The sequence below is a fragment of the Anopheles cruzii genome, chromosome 2 (assembly GCF_943734635.1).
Source record: "Anopheles cruzii chromosome 2, idAnoCruzAS_RS32_06, whole genome shotgun sequence".
Classification (NCBI taxonomy): domain Eukaryota; kingdom Metazoa; phylum Arthropoda; class Insecta; order Diptera; family Culicidae; genus Anopheles; species Anopheles cruzii.
The window spans coordinates 53,805,924-53,831,336 of NC_069144.1; the positions used below are offsets into that span (position 1 = coordinate 53,805,924).

Here is a 25,413-nt window from a genome sequence, read left to right on the forward strand (position 1 = left end):
TTTTCTTTTCCCCTCGAATTTTTTAGTGTGCAAAGCGCCATCTATTGAGAAAAAGTGAAATCAATTTACAAAAAAATGTGACAAGTGTGACAAGGTTATTAAAGGTCGGCTTTAACGAATTTTGAAAGTCGAACGGGACACGAAATGTAATCAAATGGGATTCAAAAAATGTAAAACAAGTAACAGTTTTGGTCCTTTTGCTACCTTTCGTTTCTGCGGAACCAACAGTTGAATACAAATAACGAAACACACAGCTTTTTTGGTTTATGATTGGTACAACGGTGGTCGTTTATTGGTCAAGATAGTCAAAATGAAAGTATACATTATTGAGCACGGGATTAAATTTTGCCGTCCACGGAATGGTGGCCTTCCGATTCGGATACTGGCGTACCAGATGTACACCCTGGCGCCAGTTTGCGTTCCATCGAACGGGCTCCTCGGAGGACTCCTCTACCGGCACTAGTGGTCCGCTTGAGATGGTGGTTTTTGGGCTGTGGCTGGCGTCCAGGTGCCACTCGACCCATATCGCTATGCCATTCAGTCGTTCCGGATCGGCGATCACTAACTCACCCCGCTCCAGCTTTGTTTCATCGAAATCGGTCCCAAAATTGATCTCCATAAGGCGACTCCGTCCGGCCAGTGCATAGGCTGGGTACTCCCACAATGGCTGTGCTTCGACCGGTGTATCGGCGAAAGTCGAATGTTCCGCAATCATGCGATCCATGGGCGACAGATCGAACCCCTCACACGTTCCCAGTGGGGCATTTATTTTCTGCAGGTCCAAAAACTCCACTGGCAGCGCGTATAGTGTGCCCGAGGCTGGAATGATCGTAACACTCTGCGGTAATAGTGGTCGCAAGTTTTTTAGCAGATCACCGTAATGCAAATTGTCCCACGGTAGAATTGCTGATGGGAAATGTGGTTCGCTGAACACGTGTGTCACCGCCGACGCCTCATTGGCTTCCAGTGCATCGGCCGAAGGGAGAAAGTGTACATTCTTTACACCATTATGTTCTACGAATGCCTCCATGCAGCGCCGTGAAATGGCATTCGGTTCGTACAGTAGCACCCGCTTAACACCCATCCGGGCGGCGGCCAATCCGAGCAAGGATCCTTCGCTCAGCACTAGCACGACCGAGTCGCTCGAAAAAACCCGCTCAAAGTAGTTGAGGTATCGTTTGTTCCGCGTTCCGCAGTTCAGCTGGCCGATACGCGAACGCGATTGAGCAATGTGCCATCCGCAGGTGCAGTGCGGTGCAGCACCGTCGGTCATTTTCTCACCTACTTCAAACCACAGTGAGTACTCGTCGTGATTCGAAAGAAGCGTAAACGGTTGTCCAACTAGAAGTGGAATTTTAACCGGCGGAACGAAATAAATAGCCTGCATCCAGTGGTCACGCCAGGGAATGACGTTGCTCGGCGGAACCCGCCGAATGCGACTCGTTTGGTTGCGGAGCCGGTCGTAATCAGGATGCGCCCAGTAAGGGGCACAGCTTAGCACCTCTTCAGCCGCGGTGTCCATCGTGAGCTCCCACCACATGAAGACGGCTTGTGGAAAGCCGGCATTGCGGGCGTGGCAGACATTTTTCGCAGTCCGCTGCAGCTTCAGTTCTTTTAGGTTGGACCATTCAAACCTGAAAACCGGAACCGGTTCCGTGAGCACTCTGTAACTTCCCACGGGCAACTGACTTAGCTGCACATCGAAGACAGCGTTCGATCCGCGACAACCGACTACTTCCGGTGGAACTCGGAGCAAAATATCGCCATCAGCATTAGAGAGCGTCTTCAGCTGCTGCCAACCGAGTGCCAACGGACATTCGACGACTTGCGCGTACACAGTGGCCGAGTGCGGTATCGTAAGAACGTCTTCAGTTAGTAAGTGTTCCAACGCGTGTCGATATGTTCCGAGGGCACCCTCGCCGATTAGTTCCGTGTCGAACAATTCCGTCACCAGCACATTTGCACGACGTTCCATATCGCGGCCCGGACCAACTACTATCTTTGTCGACCGCTTCTTTAGCAAACGTACACGGTCCAGAACTCCGTTCGCCGCCAGCACCCGTTCGGCGCATTCCGCCATCGGGCGGAAAGCTTCGCAGGCCACCACACTGTCAGCGCCGGCCCGAACGGCCATCATCGCGAGCAAACCGCTTCCTGTTCCAATGTCCAGCACGTGTGCCTCTCGGCCAGCGGTGCGCAGTTTTGCTATCGTCAACTGTAGCGCCCGGTCATACTTCTTGTTACGCTCCCAATCGTGGCACATGTCGGCGAATGCGCTGCGTGCGATCTCTTGGCGCAAATCGAACCCATCGTCATCGGACGACACACTTTCTGAGCAATTGTTGGCCATTCTCAGGCGAAGAAATGTATATTCCGCTCTTATAGCCCGATATCGGGAACCGGTCGATAAATGTGGCGTTTTGTTTACACTTTCTATTGCCGACCGGCCGTGACAACCACATTCAACGCACAAGGTTGCTAAAGTTCTGCATTCCAGAGGCACATCTGCGCTTCTAGCAACCCGTGGCGTTCATTTCGGTCGGCGTGCTGTCATTCCGCGAACCCATATTTTTTGCCTAGCCAACAAAGTTGAGGCGTTGCTTTTGGCTTTTGTGTGCTCAGCAAATTACTGCGCAAAGTATGTCCGGCGATCTTACTCCAAAGGAAGCGATCGTAAGTAGCAGTGTGCTCTCGTCGAATAAGTGTGCTTTTTTGTAACTCCCAGGCCCGCATTACTCATTCCACGTAATTATTTCCGCGATTGGGCTAGAGGGACCAAAACTGTTTCGATCGTGGCCATTAATCAATAAAAATTCTTGTGCAACCGGCGCAGGAAACTGCCGCTGGAGGCCCATCAAACGCCGTAACCTTATATCATGCTCTCTTCCGCATCGTGCTCAAGTTCGCCATTTTGAGGTTATTATTCAACCAAGTCGACTTCTATCGTGTCACATTCAGCTTTCTGGCAGATGAACGAGCGCCATTTGCACACCGTCGGGGTCCAATGAGCTAAAAGAGGGAATTTTGCTACGGAACCGGTGACCGTCGGAGTGGCAATCGGAAATGGTTCGTATGCAAGGCCGCCAGGGGTAAGATGCGTCAACATTTGTCTGGTGGGTGCGGAACGCGTTTTGTGCTATCATTTTTTGATGAAGCTTGTTACGCTGTGAACACGATTATTGGCACGGATGGCGTCCCCTTTTGCGTACGGTATACGCGAAATTGTTATTGCAGCATTAAAAAAACCCGTACATCTCACATTATTTAAGTCGAGCGGCGGCGTCGTTTTAATATCAACGACAAAATCAAAGAACTTGGAACGCTTCTGCCCAAAACCTTCGACGGTTCGAGCAACGAGCTGAACGGGAAGGATGGACGGGTCAACAAGGGAACCATTCTTAAGGGAACGGTTGATTATGTTAAGGAACTGAAGCTGGAAGTTAGTATGTGGAGGCACAACGACAGCGTACTGCGCAGCCAAAATGCGATGTTGCAAAAGAAGGTGACGGTAAGTTAAGAAATGTGGTGTACGCAACACTACATAATGCTTGTGATGAGCAGAGAAGTGTATGAACAATTACGTTTAAGGTTAAGTTTATGAAATGCTACCTCCCCATGTACGAAGCAAATGTTTTTCACTACTCTTAAGCAGGTTTTCAGGAACTGATACAGCGAGACGCGTGAGTATAGCAAATGGCATGATCGTAAACAGTTTGGGTTCTCAGAAGGCACCGGCCAGGGCTTTGTTTCATGTGACGCCGTGTTTCAAAGTGCTCTTCTTTAACATCACCGTTGGTTTCATTTGCAGCCCAAAGTTGAGCAACAACTTTCGCCCTCGAATAAGGGCATCGTACGGGTAAAGTTTTACCTGTACGTTGAAATGTGCGAAAACAATCTGCAGCTAGAAAATCACGTCAAGCGCCTGCAAAACCTGCGCAAGGAATTGAGCTACATTAAGGACACCGACTGGCAGTACGATTCGATCGACAAGTTCCTGGGACACCATTAGCGTGGGACACCACCCTTTACGTTCGTTGCAGTCCACCTCACGGAAGTTTGTTTGAAGAAAAATGTTTCGTTTGGGAAAGTGGGCTTTTCAGAAAGTGTTCCAAAGCTTGGGCACGGATCACGATGCGATGCGCGAAGAAATTCAACAATTGCAACAACTTCTGTTGCAGCAGCAATCGTTGGCGGCCCAAGAAAAGCTAGAAAATGCCAGGTTGACTGAGCAAACAAAAAAAGCAGAAAATAAGGAGACGGATTGTTTCAAAAAAACTGGTCAGTAGATGTCATTGCGATGTTTGGTGGTTATGAATGTAACGTTTTCGTCTTTGCAGGCAGAGTTACCAGTGTACATCCGCAGAATTTCATCGTCGATGGAATCTACTACGTGCCGAAGCACTTGCTTAAACTTCTACCTAATGTTGGTGTTCCCGTTGAAGAGAATACGCGACTGGACCTGCTGGTTTATCAAAAACTGGATCCTACAACAAATGAGTGTTCGACGAAGGTGGTAAAAATTCTCGCCGTACACGAAGGTGACTGGGTGGTAGACGAAATGACCGAGGAAACCTCCATCATCAAGGTTAGTACAATATTTTTCTAATAGTATTGCGTTTCAACAACACACCACTTTTCTTATAACATGTCATCGGTAGAGCGAAGCGCGTTTGGAACACGAGAATGGTGAACCGGTGTACTACGATCGTACCGAACGCCACGAACCGGGCAAAGTTATTAGCAAGGACCGCAACACAATCACCGTGGAAACCAACACAAATGATGTAATCATTGTCGAGCGCGACAAAACGAGCATCACGTTCGCCCCGGAAATCGGAGACTACGTAATCCTCTCGTGCGACGTCCAAGTAGACAGTGCTTACATCGATCTAAAGGGGGAAGTGCTGGACGTCAAGGCAGTCCGACCATCTCGCATGATGTCCGGCACCGGTAACGTAGTAGTAGCCAGCGAGAACGGTGGGGAAATACGTTCCAAAGACGAATACTTTTTTTACCACGTCGCTTCGTTGGTCGCAAACTACAGCCCGAAGGTTGGTGACACGGTGCAGTATCAGGCCGTCGAGAATGATACTGTCGGACGCCGTTGCACGAGCGTGAAACTTGTTGGTGCATCCCTCCAACACCAAAACGATGGGAGGGCAAGTGGTCCAAAAAAGGACACTCCATTTCGTCAGCCCATGCGTCAGCCTACCAACGATCTGTACGAAGATAAGCACGGTTTGCGATTGACTGGAGAGTTTGATGTCGAATTTAAGGACATTAATGAGATGACCGTGCGCACGATAACGATTCGAAACGAGTCGGACAAAAAGCACAAGATAGAGAAACTCATGCTGCCAGTAAACACGTCACAGCTTCGCTTAATCGAGCCGTTCGCTCACAGCCTTATTTGGCTGTTTCCGGGCGAAACGGCCGACTATCGCTTCGAAATCACCGGCAACTTATACGGGCGTAGCCAGGAGAAGTGTGTATGGTGTTTCGGGGGCAATTTCCGCATTGGGCGATCGTTCCTGATACGCATCAGCGATGAGGACGTGTTCCCTTCGTCGGGGATTTCAAACGTACCGCGAACAGATACCTTTTTCAAGCGCAAGCTGGCCGCTTTGAACACTTCCCAAAGGAAGGCGACCTTCATACCCGGAAGAAAGATAACCAAAACACCGAACTTCGTAGCGAAGCAGATTCCTCACTTTGAGGTGCCGTCTGAATTGTTCGAGCTGGTTACAGGTACAGAACATGATTCGGAAATTAAGGAATGTCTCTACGCACCACCGTACAACTTGAAAGACCCACTAACAGCTGCCAACTACCGGCGACACTTCCACACGTTCCTGCATCTCGAAGAGATTCACCAACGGATCGAGTTTCGGAAGTATGACCAAGAGAAGGCCACGTTTGTACGCCACGAGCAGTTTTTGGCTCTGTCCGTGCCGGGCGTTCACGAGTCACGGAGCTCGTTGATTGTTGGCAACATGGCATACGCGAAGGCACCCGAAGGCAGGATCGATCAGAGCGTTTTTCAAGGCATCATACATAAAGTGTTGCGTGATCAGGTGTACCTGTTGTTCAATACCGCATTTCATCAGAACTACAACGGGGAATCTTATCAGGTTCATTTTGATTTTGGGCGAGGAGTGTTCCGCAAGCAGCACCATGCACTGGAGGAAATAACGAAGGTGATGGGAACCGATTACTTGTTCCCACAGCGTATCCAGTTCAACGAACCGAAACTGGATGTGCATCTGAGCGAGAGAGAAGAGTTGGTGTTAATGGACGGCGATGAAGGGAGGATACTTCCATGGCGCAACGATAAATTGAACGTATACCAGAAGGAGGCCATCGTGAACGTGTTGCGTGCCGAAGCTCGCCCCTTTCCGTACATTATCTTTGGACCTCCCGGAACGGGTAAAACGCTCACGACAGTGGAACTTATCACTCAGCTAGTGGCTAACATGCCGGACTGCAGGATCATCGTCACCACACCTTCAAACAGTGCTGCATATCTCATTACGGAGCGCCTTGCACAAACCGGTCTGCTGAAGCCCGGAGAGTTCATACGGCTCGTCAGCAACACTCAGGTCGAGCAGGAACAAATTCCTCCCGCCCTTGCCGGTTACTGCGCCACAGTAAGCATCAGTGACGAGAGAAATTCCGTAGGAGAGGACATTATAACCACCGCGAGTGGATTGCGCATGAAGCTGCAGGCGAAGCACATCGGTTGCAATCGGGTAACGATCAGCACCTGCAACGGCATCGGTATGCTGCTTAATCTACGCTTTCCCCCGAACCACTTTACGCACATTATCGTCGACGAGGCGGGTCAGTGTCTCGAACCGGAATCACTCATTCCGATTTGTCTAACTAACCGCACCACCGGCACGGTGGTACTCGTTGGCGATCCGCAGCAGCTCGGGGCCGTCACCATGAACCGGTACGCAAAAGACCACTTCGGCACATCGCTCGTGGAGCGATTGCTGGAGTGCACACCAGTCTATAGTGTAGACAAGCTCCGGTTTCCCGAGACGGATGGGTATGATCCGCGGCTGGTCAGCAAGTTGCGCATCAACTATCGCTCAATTCCGTCGGTGCTGTCCGTATACAATGAGTTGTTCTACGGTGGCAAGCTGATTCCGTTTCTCTCGGAGGACTCTGCTTCGGACACGAAGCTGCTCGGCATCCTGCACCGCATTCTAAACGTGAAGCGTGAAACGCCCGACTGCGGGGTATTTTTCCACGGCGTCGAAGGAAAAAACCTTCAGTCAGGTGACAGCCCCTCGTGGTATAATCCGCCCGAAGCGAAAGCCGTGTTCTGGCTGGTAGAGAATCTGTTGCGCAAGGGTTATGAACCACAAGATATCGGCGTCATTACGCCGTACACGATGCAGATAACTTGCATCTTGCGCATTTTTAGTGTAGCCCAGTTGACCGCTCCGAAAGTCGGCACTGTCGAAGAATTTCAGGGACAGGAGCGAAACATTATTATTGTGTCGACCGTTCGCTCATCATCGATCGGTATTGTGCGGGATAGGCAGACAGCACTGGGCTTTGTGGCGAACGAAAAGCGAATCAACGTGGCTATTTCACGTGCCAAGAGCGCGTTGATTGTTGTCGGCAATCCGAAGCTGCTGTGCCTGGACCCGATTTGGAAGCAGATCATTGACCGTGCCATCAACAACGGTACATACACCGGAATTCTGTGCAAGGAAACCACTAAGTGGAAAGACGATGTTCGTACAAGCGAAGGTCTGTAGGAACGGTAAAACATATTTTTAAAACAAACCTTAACATACTGTGAACTTTTGCGTTTTATTAATTTTTCCAACTATGAAGTATGAAATAAAACATGTGTTGTATCAAATGCGACCGGAATTGCTTTCACATTGGTCTTTTTTTCACTGTATTGCATTGTGTGATTTGAAGCTGGGGGGGGCGTATGCAGGTAAACGAAAGCTGAATCACCCACACTCACGAAATTGGCCGAGTTTCGTTTCTTCAATGAACAGGCGCCGGCAGGCATTAATATCATTAGGCCGCGCGATGCAACGAGGAATGGTGTTACCGCACTGTTACCAACACTGTGCTCCGCCAATCGTGAATGTAAATCAATATTGGAAAACCAGATTTCTTGCCAAATCTTCAGTCAGCTGTATTGCAGCAGCAGCAGTGTTCGAAGGTCGCGCATCGAAATTCGGACAACCTATGATCGCTTATGATATTTTCTCGCTATTTGAAACACATTACATTCCACTAATAGCGCACGCATGCTGTTTGTACACAAAATATATTCCAATTCAACCTACATCAACCTTCGGGTGGCGTTGCATTGGCCCATTCTGCTGTGATCCTACTTTACTGGGCTTCTCCTTGACTGACGGTGGGAGGCGTTTGTGTTACCTAAATCTTAATTCATCCCACGGTGAACCGGGTTTCCGTCTATCGATGGTTACGGATTTTGTGCAGTTGTACAGGAGAGGCGCTAAATGCTATCTATATACAGCAGGGGTTGCGACGGCCGGCTGGCTACAAACTTCTCACTTCGTGCGGTTTCTGGCCGTTATTTTTTTGGTTCAATTTTTGTTGCCTTTTTGGTTTTTAGTACAGACACATCGTGTACAGTCTGTAGTTGTTTTAATAAATAAACAAAGTTAATAATATACACGCGTTAATAGTCAAAGAAAACCACATTTCTGAGGACGATCGAAGCAACTTCTTAGCTCCCGGTGGCCTATTTCAATTTATGCTGCTAAGAGTCCTGGATCTTCATCCTATCCGTGGCGCTAGTTGAGGAGTCGCTTAGCATTCTATCTGTTGATTTCTCTATTCCTCCCACTCTCTGTCGCTTGCTTTCGCGCTTTGCTTTCGTCCTCTTGAGCGATAATATTCGTCGGTTGTGTGCAACTTCATTTCACTGTTTTTCATACTATAATCTCGTTAAATTGCAAATGGCGTCTCTCAGCTGCCCAAAGTGCCCGGAAGTGACGTTTGGAAGGACGTTTCAAGGAAGACGATCACGAAACACATGCCCCCTGTTGCACTCCTCAGCAATAGCTTCCGATGTAGGTGATCGAGGGCACTTTGGCTGCAAAGTCCGGCAGCGATACGGGCCGCCAGTACCACCAGTTGTAGATTACTACCAAAATAATGAAGGAAGGAAGGAAGGACATTAGGCAATCGTTGAACGGCAACAACCTCGGTTTCACTCCCGCAGCTTACATCCGTAGTGCGGTGGTAGTCGCACGGAAAGTGTCCTGCAGCGATGGCGACATTCATGTGTTGGCCGCAACAGAAACATTCTGCTTCCGCTGCCCTGAATGACAAACATATTGGCACATTCCGCGTCCGGAATGCTGTACAATGGAGCTTCCGGTGTGTCGATCAACAGAAAGCGCTCCAAACTGACACCCGTCGCAGGCAGCCGAGCCGGACGTGGAAACAAACGACGCAGCAATCGTGCTGGTTCCATTCGATTACAGCGCCACACGGTATGACTTTCGGGCGGCGAACGGCCGGTACCAGTGGGCCCGGTCACATTGGCAAAGACCCGGAACAGATCGTCCAGGTTGCGGACCGATCCATCGGTCGAATGCAGCTTGTAAGCATCCTTCGCAAACACCGACCGATGCCGCTCGTACAGTGCCTGCACCGTGGCGAGATCGACCAACTCTTTTTGGCTGCGGAAGATGTACGGAAAATGGACACCCAACGACGGATCGAGCCCGGACGAGTCGAAGTCTAGTACGTTCGTGACGTCCGCACACGGGTCACAGTTTAGATTTTCTACCTGAAAGTACGGATTGGTCAGGAGGCAGCTTTCGTCGTAGAACTCGCTCAGTGCCGGGTAGCTCGTGATGATCGGGACGGTCGCCTTCCGCCAGAAACGCATGCCCGGGTAGATGAAAGTTTGAATATTCCGTAAAACAACGGTCGACACTTCGTGCTTGTAGGAGAACACAACGAACACGGTCAGCAAGAGGAAGATAAAGTTGATGATCTTCTTTTTTCGCTCGATCACCGTCTTTAGCAGGATTCGGCTCGTGTGCTTGTCGAAGATGTAATTGATGATGTTGTTGTTGTGGAAGTAGTGCCGGATCAGGTAGTTGTTGAACTCGCCCTCACTAATCTGACCCTGCCGCGCCGCCAGCTCCCGCAGACGGTTCAGGTTTTCTACATACTTCCGTATGATTTCGTTCTTGTCCCGCAGCTCACCAAAGTTCATCTCCAGCTCACCCATGGCGAACGCAAACTTCGTAGAACTGTGCGTACTACGCACTCAAAGTGCCAAACACACCGTAAAAGCGATTCACATCAGGCGATGGTTTCGGTGCAATCAGGATGCGGATTATTTTTAGCACACGGGCGTCATCATCCAGGCGCTGCTCCCGTCCTCTACTTCTTCTCTTTGCTGTTGGGTCTTGGACATTCGCAAAATTGCAGTTTGTACGGTCAAGGTGAAAGATGCGTTGCTATTTTCGTTCTGGTTTCTTTTCTGCATCTGATCACACAAGGTTCACGCACTAACCGCCGTCGCCGTGCCACCTAGACACGATTGCGTTTCATTTCACAGAATCGATTATAAACAAACACCGTGCGCAACATTGTCATGTTTTTTTCGCGTACACCGTACGCAACGAAAAAACGACGCGAGTCCCGTGCCCGTGGCTTCGTGTGTATTGGGTATTTTCGGTTGTGTTTGTGTCGCAACGTCGATGACGGAACTGTCATTGGTTGCTCATTCGGCGTAAATTTGAAATGTTGGTTTTTTTTTACTAATCTAATCGGACATTCTTGAACATTGGACTCAAATATCGTTGCAATATTCAGAGGCGAAGAGCAAATTTTTACCCCTGATTCGACGAGCAATCATGCGGTTTTGGAGTCTAAATTCGATCCGAAGATTTGAAATGAAGCACAATTCCTTGCTTCCGTTGAAGGCTTTAAGTTGGAACGAAATGAACTGAAAATGTATTACTGTAAATATAATTGTGCTCTCATCAACTCAAGCACTCAAGTACAAAAATGAAAATAATGACGTTACTTATTTATTTTTGCTCAAGCGACATTTGCAGTACGACATTTATACTTATTCTGAAGTCGTACTTTTCTGCTTCATTTTACCTAATGTGTTTCTCCAACGTTCTTTTTTAATCGTACGTTTAGCTTTCGTTGGTTCGCTTTCATTAGTTTCTCCTTGTTCCTGTACGTTCACCGTTTCCAAGGTATCTGCAGCCGCATTCTCGGTCGTCTCGTGCTTTCGTTTGCGATTCTTTTTCTGCTCGGCACGGATTTCAATGGCCTCGTTGGTCCAGCTTTTCGGCAAGTGTTTCAACGCTTTGATAACCTCAGACGAATGGCTCGACGAATCGATGTGGACTCGATCTTTTAATTTGCTCAGCAAATTTACATGTGTCTACGGAGAAAGAAAGGGTGGTTAAAGAGGCATTGCGACTCCCTACATCGACATGTAACGTGTAGTCGTTCAGCTAACCAGACTAGCGATGGTCAATCCGTTGCGTATTTTGGCGATGATCTGCTTCTCGAGCTCCAATGCATCCCGAAGATCGTTTAGTGCTACCGAGTACTTCCCGGCGTATTCCTCTTCGATCGAGGACTGAATCTCGATTGTTTCAAGCTCTTCCTTGCCAGCATCCGTCAGCATGGTCTGCAACGATGAAAATGAGAGAAACCCTTTTCGTTCGAAACAATCCTCTGCACAGTCACGCTCGGACGACTTACTTTGAATTTCTTTTTCTCTTCATCGATCAGTAGTGTGATCGAGGTACCACGGTTACCAGCACGCGCTGTACGTCCGATCCGATGGATGTACGTGCTAATGTGTCGCGGCATGTCGTACGACACGACGATTTCAATATCGTCAATGTCGAAACCGCGAGCGAGCGCATCCGTGCAAATGATACCATTCACCTTTCCCAGACTAAACCGATGCAAAACGGACCGTCTCGCGGTTGGGCTCAACGAAGAAGACCACTCTTCGATCACCATATCGGAGCCGAATAGTCGCTGCAATACGAACGATAACCGGTGCGAAGCGTCAATGTTGTTAGTGAAGACTAAGAACTTCCGGTAACCCGCCTGGCGGATGAGGGCAAACAGCGTAAGCGGTTTAATGCGGAACTGTGTATAGCAAACCAATTCGCGCAACTCCGCCGGTGTGGTGTACTGTCCAATAAATTTGCCGCGTCGTAGGAGTGCGTTCTGCGCCCCGAATTTCTCACTGCTGCCCGCGGAAGTTGTGGTCTGTTCGACTGAATCGCGTACCGCGGTAAATAGTTTCGGGTGAAAAAGCTTGAAGGTTTGCAGCTTTTCCGGATCACGGCTAAGGGTAGCCGAAAAGAGCAACTTGTGTGGTTGCCGAGGGCGATCGAAAAGTTCCGTCTGCGAGAGCTGTCCAACGGTGCGGCCCAACAAATAGTCGTCCGATTCTTGCTTTACGTGTTTGTTCAGATGATACAGCCAATCGTTCTGGATCTGATTCATCACCCGATCCGCTTCATCAATGACCAGGAAGCGCAAATGACGCAGAGTAAAGCCGGCGGTCGAGTGCAAGTGTTCCACCAACCGCCCGGCCGTCGTTACGACAATGTCCGTCTTCTGAACAAACTGTCCATGCAATGAGTAGACCAGTTTGGCCTGTTCTTGCTGGAAGGATTGCTTTCGCGAGAGCACTATCGGCGTGATCTTTGTGCCGTGGCACAATTTTGCGAACACGCCGTACACCTGCTCGGCCAGCTCCTGCACAGGAAGGATAATGAGCGCACGAACGGCTGGAGACACGCGTCGCAGCAATAGCTGTACAATCGGAACAGCAAAGGCTAGCGTTTTGCCACTGCCGGTAGGTGAGGAAATGCAAACATCTCTCGGCCAGAAAGGCGCCGGTTTTGCGTGCGCTCCCAGAATCCAGGGAATCACTTTCTCCTGCACTGGAAACAGTCGCTCGTAGCCCATCGTTTTCAGATTGCTACGCAATGCTTCATCCAGGTAGGTCGCCTTTTTTATGGAAGGACCTTTCCCCGACAAATCACTGTCAATGACGGTTGGATGCGAAAGCCACGGTGGCAGCACTTCGTCGGTTTTCTTTAGGCGGTGCAACTTATCACCGCCCAGCACGATAAAGTCCTCCAGTTGCGAGACCTTGTTTCCTTCCGCTTGCTGCTCTGGTTCGGTTTGACCTTCCACAGGATCTTTGTCTTTAGCGATATCTCGTTCGTTTTCAGCTCCCTCGACAGGAAGATGGTCAACATCTTCATTTTCTTCGGATGAATGTGGTGTAACATTAGCGTTGGCCGGTTCAAAAATCGATGCTTCGTTCGTAACAGATGCTCCAGCAGTCGTTGCTTCTGGTGCAGCATCCTCACACACCACAGACTGTACCTTTGACGCTCTTCGTTTGGCCTTTTTTTCCTTGCGTGCCTGCAGCTGCTGCAGGATTAGTTCCTCTTGAAGTTTTTCGTCCTCCGCGTTCAGCTTCGTTTCGTCATACCTAAAGCACAGTAGTGAATATCGATAAAATTCAATAATAGAGGAGATTCTTTCCGTAAATTACCGCTTCACTGTGAACAGTTCCATCGCACGCGCGAGCACGTTGAAGCTGCTTTGCGGCGTTTTGACAGACACGTGCGTTTGTTTACTGTTTGGTGCAAGTGGTGTAATTGGTGTAGATGACGGAAGAGAGTTTTAAAAACTGTTTTCCAGTGGCTGCTGCTGGTTATCTTGTTTTGTGCAAAAAGGTAATACACGTATTTATTTTCGTAGGTCAATAGTTTTGGAGATTACTGTGTTGAACGAGGAACTTGTTTTATGTTTTTCTATAAATTGCACTAGTTGGAAACGCAGTAATTCACCACTTTTCGCGGGTTGACAGCTCTGGGCGCCCTGAAAGTGAGGTTAGGACTGTGGAACGTCAAAAAAGTTCGCTCGGGCTGGTCTTTCTGGTGCAGGAGAAGAAAGTGTGCAGAATCGAATACCTAGTCGGTAGCGGACTGGTCGTGATCTAAGTTTCGTTTAAAACCACGGCCACGGCAACGGGACTCACGGAGCACGGATTCCGTTGAGGCAGATAGCAAAACACCTCTAGTGTAGCCGCTACGCTGTATCGATAGAATAGAGAAGCGCTAGCAAACCCCTTACTCCAGTTTCCAAAACACGGTTTCGAGGCCAGAGGAAATCGTAAAAATTTGGAATCAAGAGAAAAGCGCGATGGAACAAATAATAAGAAATCTCCTAGTGGCGGACAATGATCTCATCCAGCAGGTGAGTAACAGTGTACCCGATTCGATGGTTGTGTATGATTCACGCACCGCGCGTTGCACCAGACGGAAACGGCTTCCAGAGAAGCTGGTTGATTCAATTTCCTGTGCACAAGCGAAAACTTCCGGATCGATCCAGTGCACACGAAGCCAACTCTACTGGTTTTTCCCTTATCCAATATCCGTTGCGAAGGAACTACTTTCAGTTTTTAACTATACCGACTACTTGCTCTCTCTTTGGATTTTTTTTCCCACATGAATCCGGCAACACCAGGCTTCCGCGGATTTGAAAGAAGCTTTCAAAAAGCCGGAAACGATTCCGCAGCTTTGCGAAATCTGCGTCACTAACAAGGATCCACAGGTACGGCAGTATGCCGCGATGCTGCTCAAGAAGCATTTGGGGAAGCTGCGTGCGTGGCGAGAGGTCCCCACTGAAACGCAAGCCCTAATCAAGAAGGGCATGATGGAGGCCATCGTGAACGAGTCGGAAAAGTCGGTCCGTAATGCCATTACCTGTTTCGTGGGTGTGCTGGTGAAACACGAGGCCGACAAAGATGACGGCTGGATGGCGGAGGTGTTGGAGTTCATCTTCGTCGGCACGAGTTCGAGCGATCCGAAGATGAGCGAGCTGGCCTCGTCCGTGTTTGCCACGCTCACCGACGTAGCACCGGATCAGTTCGTACCGCACATCGACACCGTGTGTCGGCTGTTCTCCTCGGCCCTGGTTGCGATGGAAGCGAGCGGTAACATGGCCACCCCGGTCATGTACAACGTACTGCTCGGCATGTCGCACCTCGTGCTGTACATTGCGGGTCGCGAGGAGGTGGAGCGCACGTACGAGGAATCGATACCGTACGTGGTGCGAGCACTGGCCGCGTTCGCTGAGCACGATTCGTTCCAGTTTATCGAAGCGTTCGATCTACTGGAGAACTTGGCGGACGAATCGCCCCGCACGCTGACCACGCACCTGAAGCTGTTGATCGACTTTTGCTTGCAGCTGTCTGCTAACACACAGCTCGAAGATTCGGTGCGCGTGAAAACGATCACGTACGTCGGTTGGCTGGTGCGGTTGAAGAAAAAGATGATCATCAAGCAGAAACTGGTGGAACCGATCGTGGTGGCCCTGTTCCGCTTGATGAGTGTGGCACCGGATGTGGAAGATGAAGATGAGGAGTATTTTGGTAGCAACGAGGTGTCGACGCCTAGCACTTGTGCGACGCAATCGTTGGACGTGCTGGCGTTGCACATTCCGCCGAAGCAGCTGATTCCGCCACTGATGGCCTTGCTTGATCCAGCACTGAGTGGCGCGGATCCGCTCGCAAAGAAGGCCGCCTATCTTTCGATTGCGGTCATTGCCGAAGGCTGTTCGGAGCACATCTGCAGCAAATATTTGCGTGTTTTGCTCGACGTGATCAAGAACGGCATTACCGATCCGAACGTGATGATTCGCAACGCGGCCTTGTTTGCGCTCGGGCAGTTCTCCGAGCACCTGCAGCCGGAGATTTCGCAGCACGCCGAAGAGATACTGCCGATTCTGTTCGAGTTTCTGCAGCAACTGTGCCTTCAGATACGTTCCGGTGGGAAGGAGCCACAGCACATCGATCGCGTGTTTTACGCGCTCGAAACGTTCTGCGAGAATCTCGAGGAACAGCTGATACCTCACCTGCCGGTGCTGATGGAACGGCTGTTTGAGTCGCTCGACACGCGCAACACCGTCCATCTTCGGGAGCTGTCGCTGACGGCGATCGCTGCCACGGCGAACGCGGCCAAAGAAAACATGCTACCGTACTTTCCGCGGCTTATCGACTGTCTCAAGCTGTATCTAGTGCGATCGGACGAGGAGGACATTTGCACGCTACGCCCGCAAGCGATCGATACGTTTGCGGCACTCGTCCGCACCATCGGAAAGGATAACTTTTTGCCTCTGGCCGTCGATACGCTTAATCTGGGCCTGACGATGCTGGACGGATGCAATGATCCGGATCTGCGGCGCAGTTGCTACAATCTGTTCGCCTCGATGGCATCGTCGGTGAAGGAAGATATGGCGGGGTCGCTGACGAAGATCGTCGAAGCGATGCTGGAGAGTGTTCGCAGCACGGAAGGCATCGTGCCTACGTTCAAGGACGGAGGCGACGATCTGCTTCTGCCAAATGGGGGATCCGGTGCGAACGGGGATGATGACGATGATCAGGAGTACGACATCGAAAATTCGACCGAAGGCGGCGATGAGGAGGAGGATGACGACATTGCCGGGTACAGCATCGAAAATGCGTACATGGACGAAAAGGAGGAAGCGATTCTGGCGCTGATGGAGTTCGCCGAACATACGGGACCCGCCTTTGCCCCATTCATCCAGACGGCGTTCGAGGAGATCTACAAGCTGATCAATTACCCGAACGAGGACATCCGGAAGGCGTCGATCGATGCCGTGAAGCAGTTCGTGATTGCGCTACACCAGCTCGGCAACACTGAGGGCGTTAATCAGACTATCCTGATTCTGGTTCCGAAACTAAGCGAAATCATCCGCACGGATGAGGAGCGCACGGTGGTGATGTCGGCATTGGATGCCTTCAACGATATCCTGGAGGAGGTCGGAGCGGCTACCTTTACGGCCGATGGCCAGAAAGATGCCGTCTTTAACTGCATCGTCGACGTACTGAACGGCAAGGTCGCGTGCCAGTTCGACGAACCCGTCGACGAGGAGCAGGAAGAGAGCGAGTACGACGAAGCGATCCTGGAGTCGGCCGGTGATATTCTGCCCAAGTTTGGTCGCGCTCTGCCACCGGAAGAGTTTGCCGTGTACTTCGGTCGCGTGTGGCCATACTTTATGCAGAAAATTGTAAGTTTGGTAGCAACAAACAGATGGTGCCGTTTGGCCGGAAGCTTCCGGATTTATGGTAGTTTCGAATGTTTCCGTTCCGTGGTTGCAGGAAAAATCAAAACAAAAAGACGAAACATCTGACTCACAGCGTGCCTTTGCCATCGGTGTGTTGGCCGAGTGCTTCCAGGGTCTCAAGGAGTACACGCGCAACTGGTTCGATGCTCTGCTACCGATCTTCTTGTCCTGCGTTCAGGATCGCAACAATGACGTGCGGAGTAACACAGTGTACGGGCTGGGTGAGATGGTTCTGCATGGCAATGAGTGCACCTTTGGGTCAGTATTAGCTTCCTTGTGTTTTTACTCAAAAGAGCTTACAAGTCGCTGGTTTCATCAAATGTTTGTTCGTTTCTGTTACTCTACAGTCATTACCCTCAAATTATGGCCGCTCTGTCCCAGCTCGTTTCGAAAGAACAACATGCCGGCACCCTGGACAATCTATGCGGAGCGCTTGCACGAATCATCACAACCAATTGCACTTTGGTTCCGCTGAAAAATGTACGTCAACAACAAACGATGAAGGGTTTTCTGAAAAGAGAAAATATTTTGCCATGCCCGTAGCGGATCAATCGGCCTCTTTTCATACGCCCGAATGTTCTGTTTTAGGTCCTCCCGGTGTTTGTGCAGTACCTGCCATTGCGAGAAGATTTTACTGAAAATCTGGCCGTTTTCCGGTCGCTAGATTTGCTCTACCGTCAGGGTGACGAGAACCTGATACCGCTGTTGAGTCGCGTCCTAATCGTCGGGCTGCAGGTGTTGTACAAGAAGGAACACCACAACGAGGGTAAGAAGACAGCGCCGATCTTCCGACGGTCAGGTGCCTGAATAAATATCTGTTTGTTTCGTTTCATTCGACCACAGAAAGTCGCGAACTGGTACTTAATCTGGTGAAGCAGATTAGCAAAGATTTCCCGGACAAGTTTAGCGAGGTGGTACGTAGCGACGCCGAGATTGCAGGCTTCGTGCAAACGTTGATGCTGCAGTAGAAATTAGCGAAGGCCCATTTCGTGCGCAAATTGTTTGTATCGTACATCAATCCATATCTGCTGTATAATACATGCATGAAACGGGACAGCGCTAAGTGAAGCAAGGAAAGGAATAGACGCGGAACCTTTGCGAAGGGAAACGAAACCAACGAAGGGAATTCGACGAACAAGCTCAGCATAGCTGAGCGTGTAAAGTAGCAGCAGAGGAAAGATAGCAAATGCGGAAAAGATGGGTAGCTAGCAGAGAAAGTTAATGTTTGGCAACCGGTTCATGATTGAACCGTGAACCGTCAATGTTCCGTGAAGCACCACCACCAAATTGGTTTTACCCGCCGCGGACGGTAGCGATCAGTAGACAAAGTGTTGTTCACGTTTATTGTTATCGTCATAATGTCATCACAGAAACCGATCCACCCTCGTGCTCACCGGTCACAAATACCAGTTACAACGTGTTATACTCTACAACTCTTTCGATATGTTATGATAACCGAAATTAAAAAAATGATTGATACCGCCGCAAAGAAGTCCGTCACACTCTCTACAAGTAGATGAATGCTCCGGTCCGGTGCCCAACAACCCAGTTGTTGGATGTACTATTTTACAGTTGCTATAAGTACACACAACACTCTCGCCGTTTCACAGTGCTACACTTATCAACTAATCAGCCACATTGTCCTTTCGCGATCGACTTTTGTTATTCGCTTTCAGTTTAGTTCAACAAAACTGGATGTCGTATGGTTCCTGCAGGATAGCCACAAGGCCATGCCTTTCACTGTTCACTGTGTATCGTATGAATTAGTTAGTTATAGTGCCAAAAAGGAAAACAATATCAACGATGCGTTTTGAACAATAGGGGAGCTTCCTGTTGCAAACAGCTTTGGCCCAAATGTTTTGTTCTGCTACATTCTGTGGGCGGCAAACACAGGATTCTGCAAGGGTCCGCGCACGTTGCATTTGACTGGGCCTGGAAGGTATAAGATTTTTTTCGTTCCTTGCACATCATTAGCGTTATAATTTATTCCTATTATCCGCGTGTGCACATGTACATGTACGATTCGTATGTCTTCTTAAAGGAAGATCTTATGATTGGAATTTATATTAAAATTTTATTATAAAACACAACCTTATTTTTATTTGAAAATTTTACGTTTATTTTGTTTCCAAAAAATAAAATATGTTTCGACCCTTCCCCGTTGACGATCGAGAAAGGCGGAAAACATGAATTCGAACATTTCACAGAGTCGCATTTATACATATACGTGATCCGTCGCTTTCATAGTGGATTAAAAAGTACAGATCGTAAAAGATGCGTAGAAAATGTAGAAGCAAAGCCCTCCTAGTTGCGATTACTTTCCATACTGTAAGCGCAAACAAATCGGCGAATTTATAATGCCACAATACATCCGCCGGCAGCGTAATCACCCATCGACCTAGTCAACGCAAAGGATACCATGCTCAAAGAAAGTCTGTAATTATCGTTGGCTTGGCGGTGGAATAGATTTCAACCACGAGTTGCCGACGCAACCACACAATGCGACCGTTATATGCCGCCGCTGGGTACACTGATGAGTGTTTAACATTTTACTATATTAACTACTAATATTGTTTACAACCACTTACGACTGTTCACCGGCGCAAAGTGAACGTGATAGTGTATGTGGAATTTTATGTGCTTTATTTGCTACTTTCACGATGACAATACATATCGAAGGTGTTCGATGTACACTACAGCGGGCAATGCCGTTTAATGCAATAAGTTCTTTCGTCAAACACAAATGTTTAATAAATTCTCGTTGGTAAAGTAAGCGAATGTCTCTCGTAATGCTATTTTTTTGAAGCTGCAAAAAATTCATATTCGTAACCATTAAACCATTAGTTCTTTCTATTATTAAAAAAAATATGAAAAGAAATCAAAAATGAATAATATTTGTACAGAACTATGCTTACTTTATTACATTCAAACACGAATGTTACAGGAGCTCTGTACCGGCCCATGAAGCCACGATAAATAACCCGAACCCGCTGCGGGTCTGTGTGGCTGGAAAAAACGACTCTCAAAGCAGAAATACTCCGCTCTACTATTCTACTAGTACCTGGCTCTTAGTGGTAGTTAAAAAAATGATTTGTGCTACGGTTTGAAGTAGAAGGACAACGCTATGAAGACTATACACGCGCAATCTACGATCAACGGTGGTGGGAATGATGGAATCTATGAACTGGCCGCAAGCCAGTCACACTCTACGTTTCACGATCCATGTGCTTTCGGTTATAAAAGTACAACTTTACGCTTATTAATGAAACTCGCATGATACACTGTACTCCTGTACCGTGTGTTTCGCTTTTAGCAGCCTCAGTTTTTATCGTTGTCTCCCAAACGTATGTTGCGTCTGCCAAATATTCCTCTAAAGTGCTCGCGGCAATTAAGGCGAATGGAATTGTCAAATTAGTTGCAATAATTGCTAGCTGTCGTGCACTCGTGGTGCTTTGCGCGCTACGCGCCACGCTTTGAGCGGCATCTCCTGAAGGTGACGAATTTTTCGGCTGCCCCACCGGTACCAAGCGATACCGTACAGAAGACATATTACAATTTCGATGTAATACCCATCGATGGTGATGCCACACTGTCCGCCCGCTTCAGTGCACACCTGAAATAGATCGAAAGAGAGAATATTAGAGTTGGACGACGATGGAGGTCAACGCTATCGTTCTGATTCTCACATCTTTCAGCGCACTATCGGAACAATCATTGCTCGGAGCATTAGAGCACTGTTTCCACGTCAGACGATCGACCAACCATAGTACGACCGTAGATGGCCAGTTGCCCCCGAGATTGCTCAGTGTATTTAGCAGTGTCATGTACGTGCCACCGACCGCTGGGTCGCTGATACGCGCAAAGAACGCCATCACCGCGACAAACATACTGTAGAGAGCAATCTGGTAGAGACCGTAATTGGTAAGCAGCAACAGGTAGTAGTAGTACGGCACGTGGTGATTACGCACTATCGCCGGCGTAATCCAAACTATACCAGCCGCGGCTATCGTCAATCCTATCCGGTACGGAATCGCCTTTAGGTACACCTCCATTGGGCGCCCACCGGTCGTGTATTTGCTGATCGCCAGCGGCAGAATGATCTGCAGCGGCACCAGCGGCACTACGAGCAGTGCGAGCTTATCCTTGGGAACGCCTGCATCAATCAGCTTGAGCGATGTTACCGCATCGCAGGCCGCAAAACCTGCTTTTGCCGTCAACAAGATGGCCACGAGAAGCAGAATCGGTTTCATTCGCATAATGTCTACCAGCAGACGATAGGTTTGTTTGATGTCGAGCTCCAGATGTTCCTCGTGGCCTCGCTCGGCAGTGGGGTTAGCTTCACGCTTAAACAGTGCCACCAGTGTCGTGGTGACTAGGAACACCAGCCCCCAGAACCACAGATAGCCGGATAGATTGACGAGCCCTTCATCGGATGGGACCGGGCGTAGATAGCTGTTGCAGAATTCGGCCGACTCGAGCGCCATGAAAGCGACGTACCCCAGGAAGTAGCCGGCAGTTTGGCCAACACTGTTGCAGGTAGACGCATGAGCCACGTTGCAGCGCTTAAGCATCGTCAAAGCCCATCCATCGACGGCGATGTCCTGGGTGGCGGCCAAAAAGTTTAGCATGAAAAAGATGCCCGTCAGCAGAGGAATGTTAAGCGTGTGGTCGCCAGCGTGCCCATTGGCACCCGGTTCCGCCCCCAACCATCGATCGACGTGGAGCGAGAGGATCAACATGAACAGCCCGATTAGGTACTGCGTTGGGATGAGCCACGATTTTCGTCTCCCGAAACGCTTCCAGAACAGCGAATCGACGATCGGCGCCCACAGCAGTTTAAGGCTGAAAGGCCAGTGGGCAAAACTGAACTCAGCCTGAAAGGAAAGCAAACAACTCAGTCAGAAACTATCTCCACCATGAGTCGCGTGGTCTGTCTCTTGTAGATAAGAACACTCGTTTCAGGGGCTTCTTTCCGTACCTGTTGACTGTAACTAGCTCCGCGGTTTTGTAGTAGCATCGGTATGGCCGAGGACAAACCGATTGGAATGCCTTGCAGAAGATAAAGAAAGAACAGAATCGCTATGTTACCCCAGTCACCCCTGAGATCGCTCTTCTCGTGGTGCTCCTCATCGTCTGCTACCGGTAGCAGGGCTTCATGATCACTCCTCCGTTCACTGTTGGCCTTCTTCCGCCGGTTGCTCATTGCTAGGTCCGAAACGGGGAAATTTTCGTGGTCACTTAATGCTACAAGCTCCACCAGCCACTACATGAACGAAGGGCAACGTGTTGATATGGCAAAAAAGTGATGTCTTTCTACCTGCCGCCAAGTAGAGTAGTACACGTCACTGCAAAGGTGAAGCGAAATTGCTAGAGACCGAGGGGAACGGGAACCGATGGGAAGAGCAATCGGAGTGACCGGCGTGAACTAGTTCCGAATGCAAATCCGACGATCGGGTCAATTTACTTGCCCGGGAGCAGTTGAGATCAATACACAGTGACTAGGAGGGGTAATTGATTAGCATTTTGGCGATTACATTTCTCCACACACAACGGTGCCGAATGTTGTAAAACGAATGTTTTACGTGGATAAGTGCTTGTTTTGTTTGTTGTCAGCTTTTGAAGTAGTTGACAGATGTCATTGTTCCATGACATATTTTGGGTGGAAAAAATGTGGGCATCTCTAGGAACGAACTTTACCTTTTTGGATACTCGAATCAATTTGTGCAAATAGCCATCGCATCTTTTTCACATTCTCTTTAGACAATTAGTTACAAAAGGTATTTAAGAAATCCAAGTACACAATAACAGCATTTTACGTTTAACAGATTTTTTTAATTAATAAAAGTTTATTCTGGCAGCCCGGTTCGCAATGTCACTGCGCTTCTTCGTTTCGCTTCTTCTGCTTGGTTGACTGATGCCGAAGCCGAAACGTCATCTTTTTCTTTCGAGTCGCGGCCGTATTGTGCGAATTGTCCACATGTCGTATTAGTGGAGAGGTTTCTATTGAAATTTTCTACGATTTCGTGAATAAATTCACATCAAACCTAGCAGCAATGGCAAAGTTTGACCTCACGGCGAAGAATTGCCAGTATTTGGACCGTCATCTGACGTTTCCTTTACTGGAATTTTTGCTCCAGAAAAACGTAAGTTCCTTCGACGGTCCTTTTCCATGGGAAATGGTGCAAGAACTTGGTGGAAGCCGCTAGTCCTGGTTTGTGTTTTCTACCAACGCTGTTCGAGAGAAATAGTGTAAAATGGGTCTCTAAATCTCATTCCTGTCCATTGTTTCTCGCGGAGGAGCACTGGTGATAGTTGCCGTGATAGTAGGGCGTTTCGTAAACAATATAACCTCACTTTTGGCGTCGTTTCGGTAGGTGTACGACCAGTCGTCCCTCCTAAAGTTCATCCTAGAAACGGTGAGCAAGACGAACATGGTCGACTACACCATGGACATCCGCGATCGGTTGACCCTGGAGAAAACGCTGCCGGAGGAGTTAAATCAGCGCCGAGGTAATGTGCTGGTAACGCTGAAGGAACTGCAGGCTGAGGTGGCACCGCTAATGAAGTGCATGGAAGAGCTGAAGAATCCGGACACGCTGAAGGATTCGAAATCTATCATTCATTCGTTGCAGCAGCAGCTGGATGTAAGTTTCGGAACAGCGCTGATGGTGGCTTAAATAATCTTGTTGCTATGTTTTTCTCTATAGTATGACATTATCCAGAGTGCCCAGAAGCTGGCCAAGTATCTGTACGAGTGCGGCAACTACAATGATTCCTTGTCGTATCTGTACATCTGTTTGCTGGTGATGGAACCGAATGATAAGAACTACCTGAGCGTGCTGTGGGGAAAGCTGGCGGTGGAAATTCTCACGCTAAACTGGCCGACGGCACTCGAGGATCTGACGCGTCTGCGAGACTTTATTGAGAACTACAACTTCTCGCCGATCCAGGTGTTGCAGCAGCGTACGTGGCTGATACACTGGAGCGTGCTGGTGTTCTTCAATCACGCGAAGGGACGCGATCTAATCATCGACATGTTCTTGTACAAGCCGCAGTACCTGAACGCCATCCAGACGATGTGTCCGCATATCCTTCGCTACTTGGCGACGGCTGTCATCATCAACCGAGGGCGCCGCAATACGTTGAAGGACCTCATAAAGGTGATTCAGCAGGAATCGTACACGTACCGCGATCCGATTACCGAGTTTCTGGAGCATCTGTACGTCAACTTTGACTTTGAGGGTGCCCGCAAGAAGCTGCACGAGTGCCAGACGGTGATCATTAACGATTTCTTCATCATCGGGTGTTTGGATGAGTTTATCGAAAACGCACGATTGATGATCTTCGAAACTTTCTGCCGCATTCATCAGTGTATCACGATCGGTATGCTGGCGGACAAGCTGAACATGAAGCCCGACGAAGCCGAGTGCTGGATCGTGAATTTGATTCGCAACGCTCGGCTGGACGCGAAGATCGACTCGAAGCTGGGGCACGTCGTCATGGGAACGCAGCCACTGTCGCCGTACCAGCAGCTGGTGGAAAAGATTGACTCACTCTCTGTACGTTCGGAAGCGTTGACCCTGTTGGTGGAACGAAAGCACAAAGCTAAAACTCAGGAATCCGGCGAAGGCCACTGGAAGTATTACTAGCGGTCAATCGAATTTTACTGAAATTCGTTTCCTTCCCGTCCGAACGTCGGAATCTAAAGAGCCGCGCGGAAGGAAACGACCCATAATTCCAGCATTAACGAGAATCAACAGAAGCCCCGAGTGAAGCGAATCGAAAAGGAAAGGCGAGAGGTGAAGCGAAACGAAACCCTGACTGTTTTGCTGACACAGAAAACTGCGCTAGACAGGATAGAACCTCTGGTTAGGCGATAATCTGAAAAGATGACTAGATGTAAGCGACCTATTTGGAATAAAATACGCTATACGCTAGAGGGACGCAGAATATGATGGACTATCTTTAACTTGAAGAGAAAATTACTAAACTAAACTAAATCGAGGTTTTACAACTCTTGATAAATGTTCTTATCGTTATTGCCACAAAGTCATATAAAAAATTGGCTCATTTTGATTTAGCATGGCTCACTAGGATTTTTTCATTTAAACCAGTTGTCAGATGACATTTTTGAACAGCTTACGAAAGTGTCACTTTTGGCGCGAACACAACAGATCTCGTCAATTGTGTTTCCAACTGGTGCTGTTATTTTTATTGTAAGCGGTGTGAAAT

General features: G+C 48.9%; 8 protein-coding genes across 9 annotated transcripts; 4 read left to right on the forward strand and 4 right to left on the reverse strand.

Moving 5' to 3' along the window:
• Nucleotides 1-289: 289 nt before the first annotated feature.
• On the reverse strand, nt 290-2,350 carry LOC128267995 (protein arginine N-methyltransferase 7). Its single transcript, XM_053004978.1, has one exon. It carries the CDS (start codon nt 2,348-2,350, stop codon nt 290-292), a length of 2,061 nt encoding a protein of 686 aa, XP_052860938.1.
• A 243-nt stretch (nt 2,351-2,593) lies between these two features.
• Nucleotides 2,594-4,015, forward strand: LOC128269343 (uncharacterized). Of its 2 annotated transcripts, none has more exons than XR_008269188.1 (2): nt 2,594-2,673; nt 2,959-3,200. XR_008269188.1 is itself a non-coding variant. In XM_053006782.1 (2 exons), exons 1-2 carry the CDS (start codon nt 2,641-2,643, stop codon nt 4,007-4,009), a joined length of 234 nt encoding a protein of 77 aa, XP_052862742.1. In that variant the 5' UTR covers nt 2,597-2,640; the 3' UTR covers nt 4,010-4,015. The 2 variants fall into 2 exon arrangements, 1 of the variants encoding a protein (XP_052862742.1); XM_053006782.1 differs by lacking the exon at nt 2,959-3,200 and adding an exon at nt 3,809-4,015 and having other exon boundaries at nt 2,597-2,673.
• On the forward strand, nt 4,015-7,890 carry LOC128269341 (probable RNA helicase armi). The gene is made up of 3 exons (XM_053006780.1): nt 4,015-4,278; nt 4,338-4,585; nt 4,659-7,890. Exons 1-3 carry the CDS (start codon nt 4,071-4,073, stop codon nt 7,770-7,772), a joined length of 3,570 nt encoding a protein of 1,189 aa, XP_052862740.1. The 5' UTR covers nt 4,015-4,070; the 3' UTR covers nt 7,773-7,890.
• LOC128269342 (uncharacterized) lies at nt 7,809-10,572 on the reverse strand. Its single transcript, XM_053006781.1, has 2 exons — nt 9,235-10,572; nt 7,809-9,151 (listed from the first exon to the last, which is right to left on the reverse strand). Exons 1-2 carry the CDS (start codon nt 10,250-10,252, stop codon nt 9,060-9,062), a joined length of 1,110 nt encoding a protein of 369 aa, XP_052862741.1. The 5' UTR covers nt 10,253-10,572; the 3' UTR covers nt 7,809-9,059.
• Nucleotides 10,573-11,101: 529 nt separating this feature from the next.
• Nucleotides 11,102-13,605, reverse strand: LOC128266972 (probable ATP-dependent RNA helicase Dbp73D). Its single transcript, XM_053003761.1, has 5 exons — nt 13,583-13,605; nt 13,398-13,519; nt 11,755-13,304; nt 11,507-11,680; nt 11,102-11,428 (listed from the first exon to the last, which is right to left on the reverse strand). The coding sequence occupies exons 1-5, from the start codon at nt 13,603-13,605 to the stop codon at nt 11,102-11,104; spliced, it is 2,196 nt and encodes a 731-aa protein (XP_052859721.1).
• A 476-nt stretch (nt 13,606-14,081) lies between these two features.
• On the forward strand, nt 14,082-19,948 carry LOC128277753 (importin-4-like). Its single transcript, XM_053016262.1, has 6 exons — nt 14,082-14,289; nt 14,560-17,124; nt 17,216-17,439; nt 17,529-17,661; nt 17,770-17,947; nt 18,025-19,948. The coding sequence occupies exons 1-6, from the start codon at nt 14,236-14,238 to the stop codon at nt 18,147-18,149; spliced, it is 3,279 nt and encodes a 1,092-aa protein (XP_052872222.1). The 5' UTR covers nt 14,082-14,235; the 3' UTR covers nt 18,150-19,948.
• A 136-nt stretch (nt 19,949-20,084) lies between these two features.
• LOC128277755 (acetyl-coenzyme A transporter 1) lies at nt 20,085-22,464 on the reverse strand. Its single transcript, XM_053016264.1, has 3 exons — nt 22,160-22,464; nt 20,868-22,055; nt 20,085-20,794 (listed from the first exon to the last, which is right to left on the reverse strand). Exons 1-3 carry the CDS (start codon nt 22,382-22,384, stop codon nt 20,609-20,611), a joined length of 1,599 nt encoding a protein of 532 aa, XP_052872224.1. The 5' UTR covers nt 22,385-22,464; the 3' UTR covers nt 20,085-20,608.
• A 675-nt stretch (nt 22,465-23,139) lies between these two features.
• Nucleotides 23,140-25,131, forward strand: LOC128277758 (eukaryotic translation initiation factor 3 subunit E). The gene is made up of 3 exons (XM_053016270.1): nt 23,140-23,324; nt 23,556-23,825; nt 23,889-25,131. Exons 1-3 carry the CDS (start codon nt 23,235-23,237, stop codon nt 24,828-24,830), a joined length of 1,302 nt encoding a protein of 433 aa, XP_052872230.1. The 5' UTR covers nt 23,140-23,234; the 3' UTR covers nt 24,831-25,131.
• The last annotated feature ends 282 nt before the right edge of the window (nt 25,132-25,413 follow it).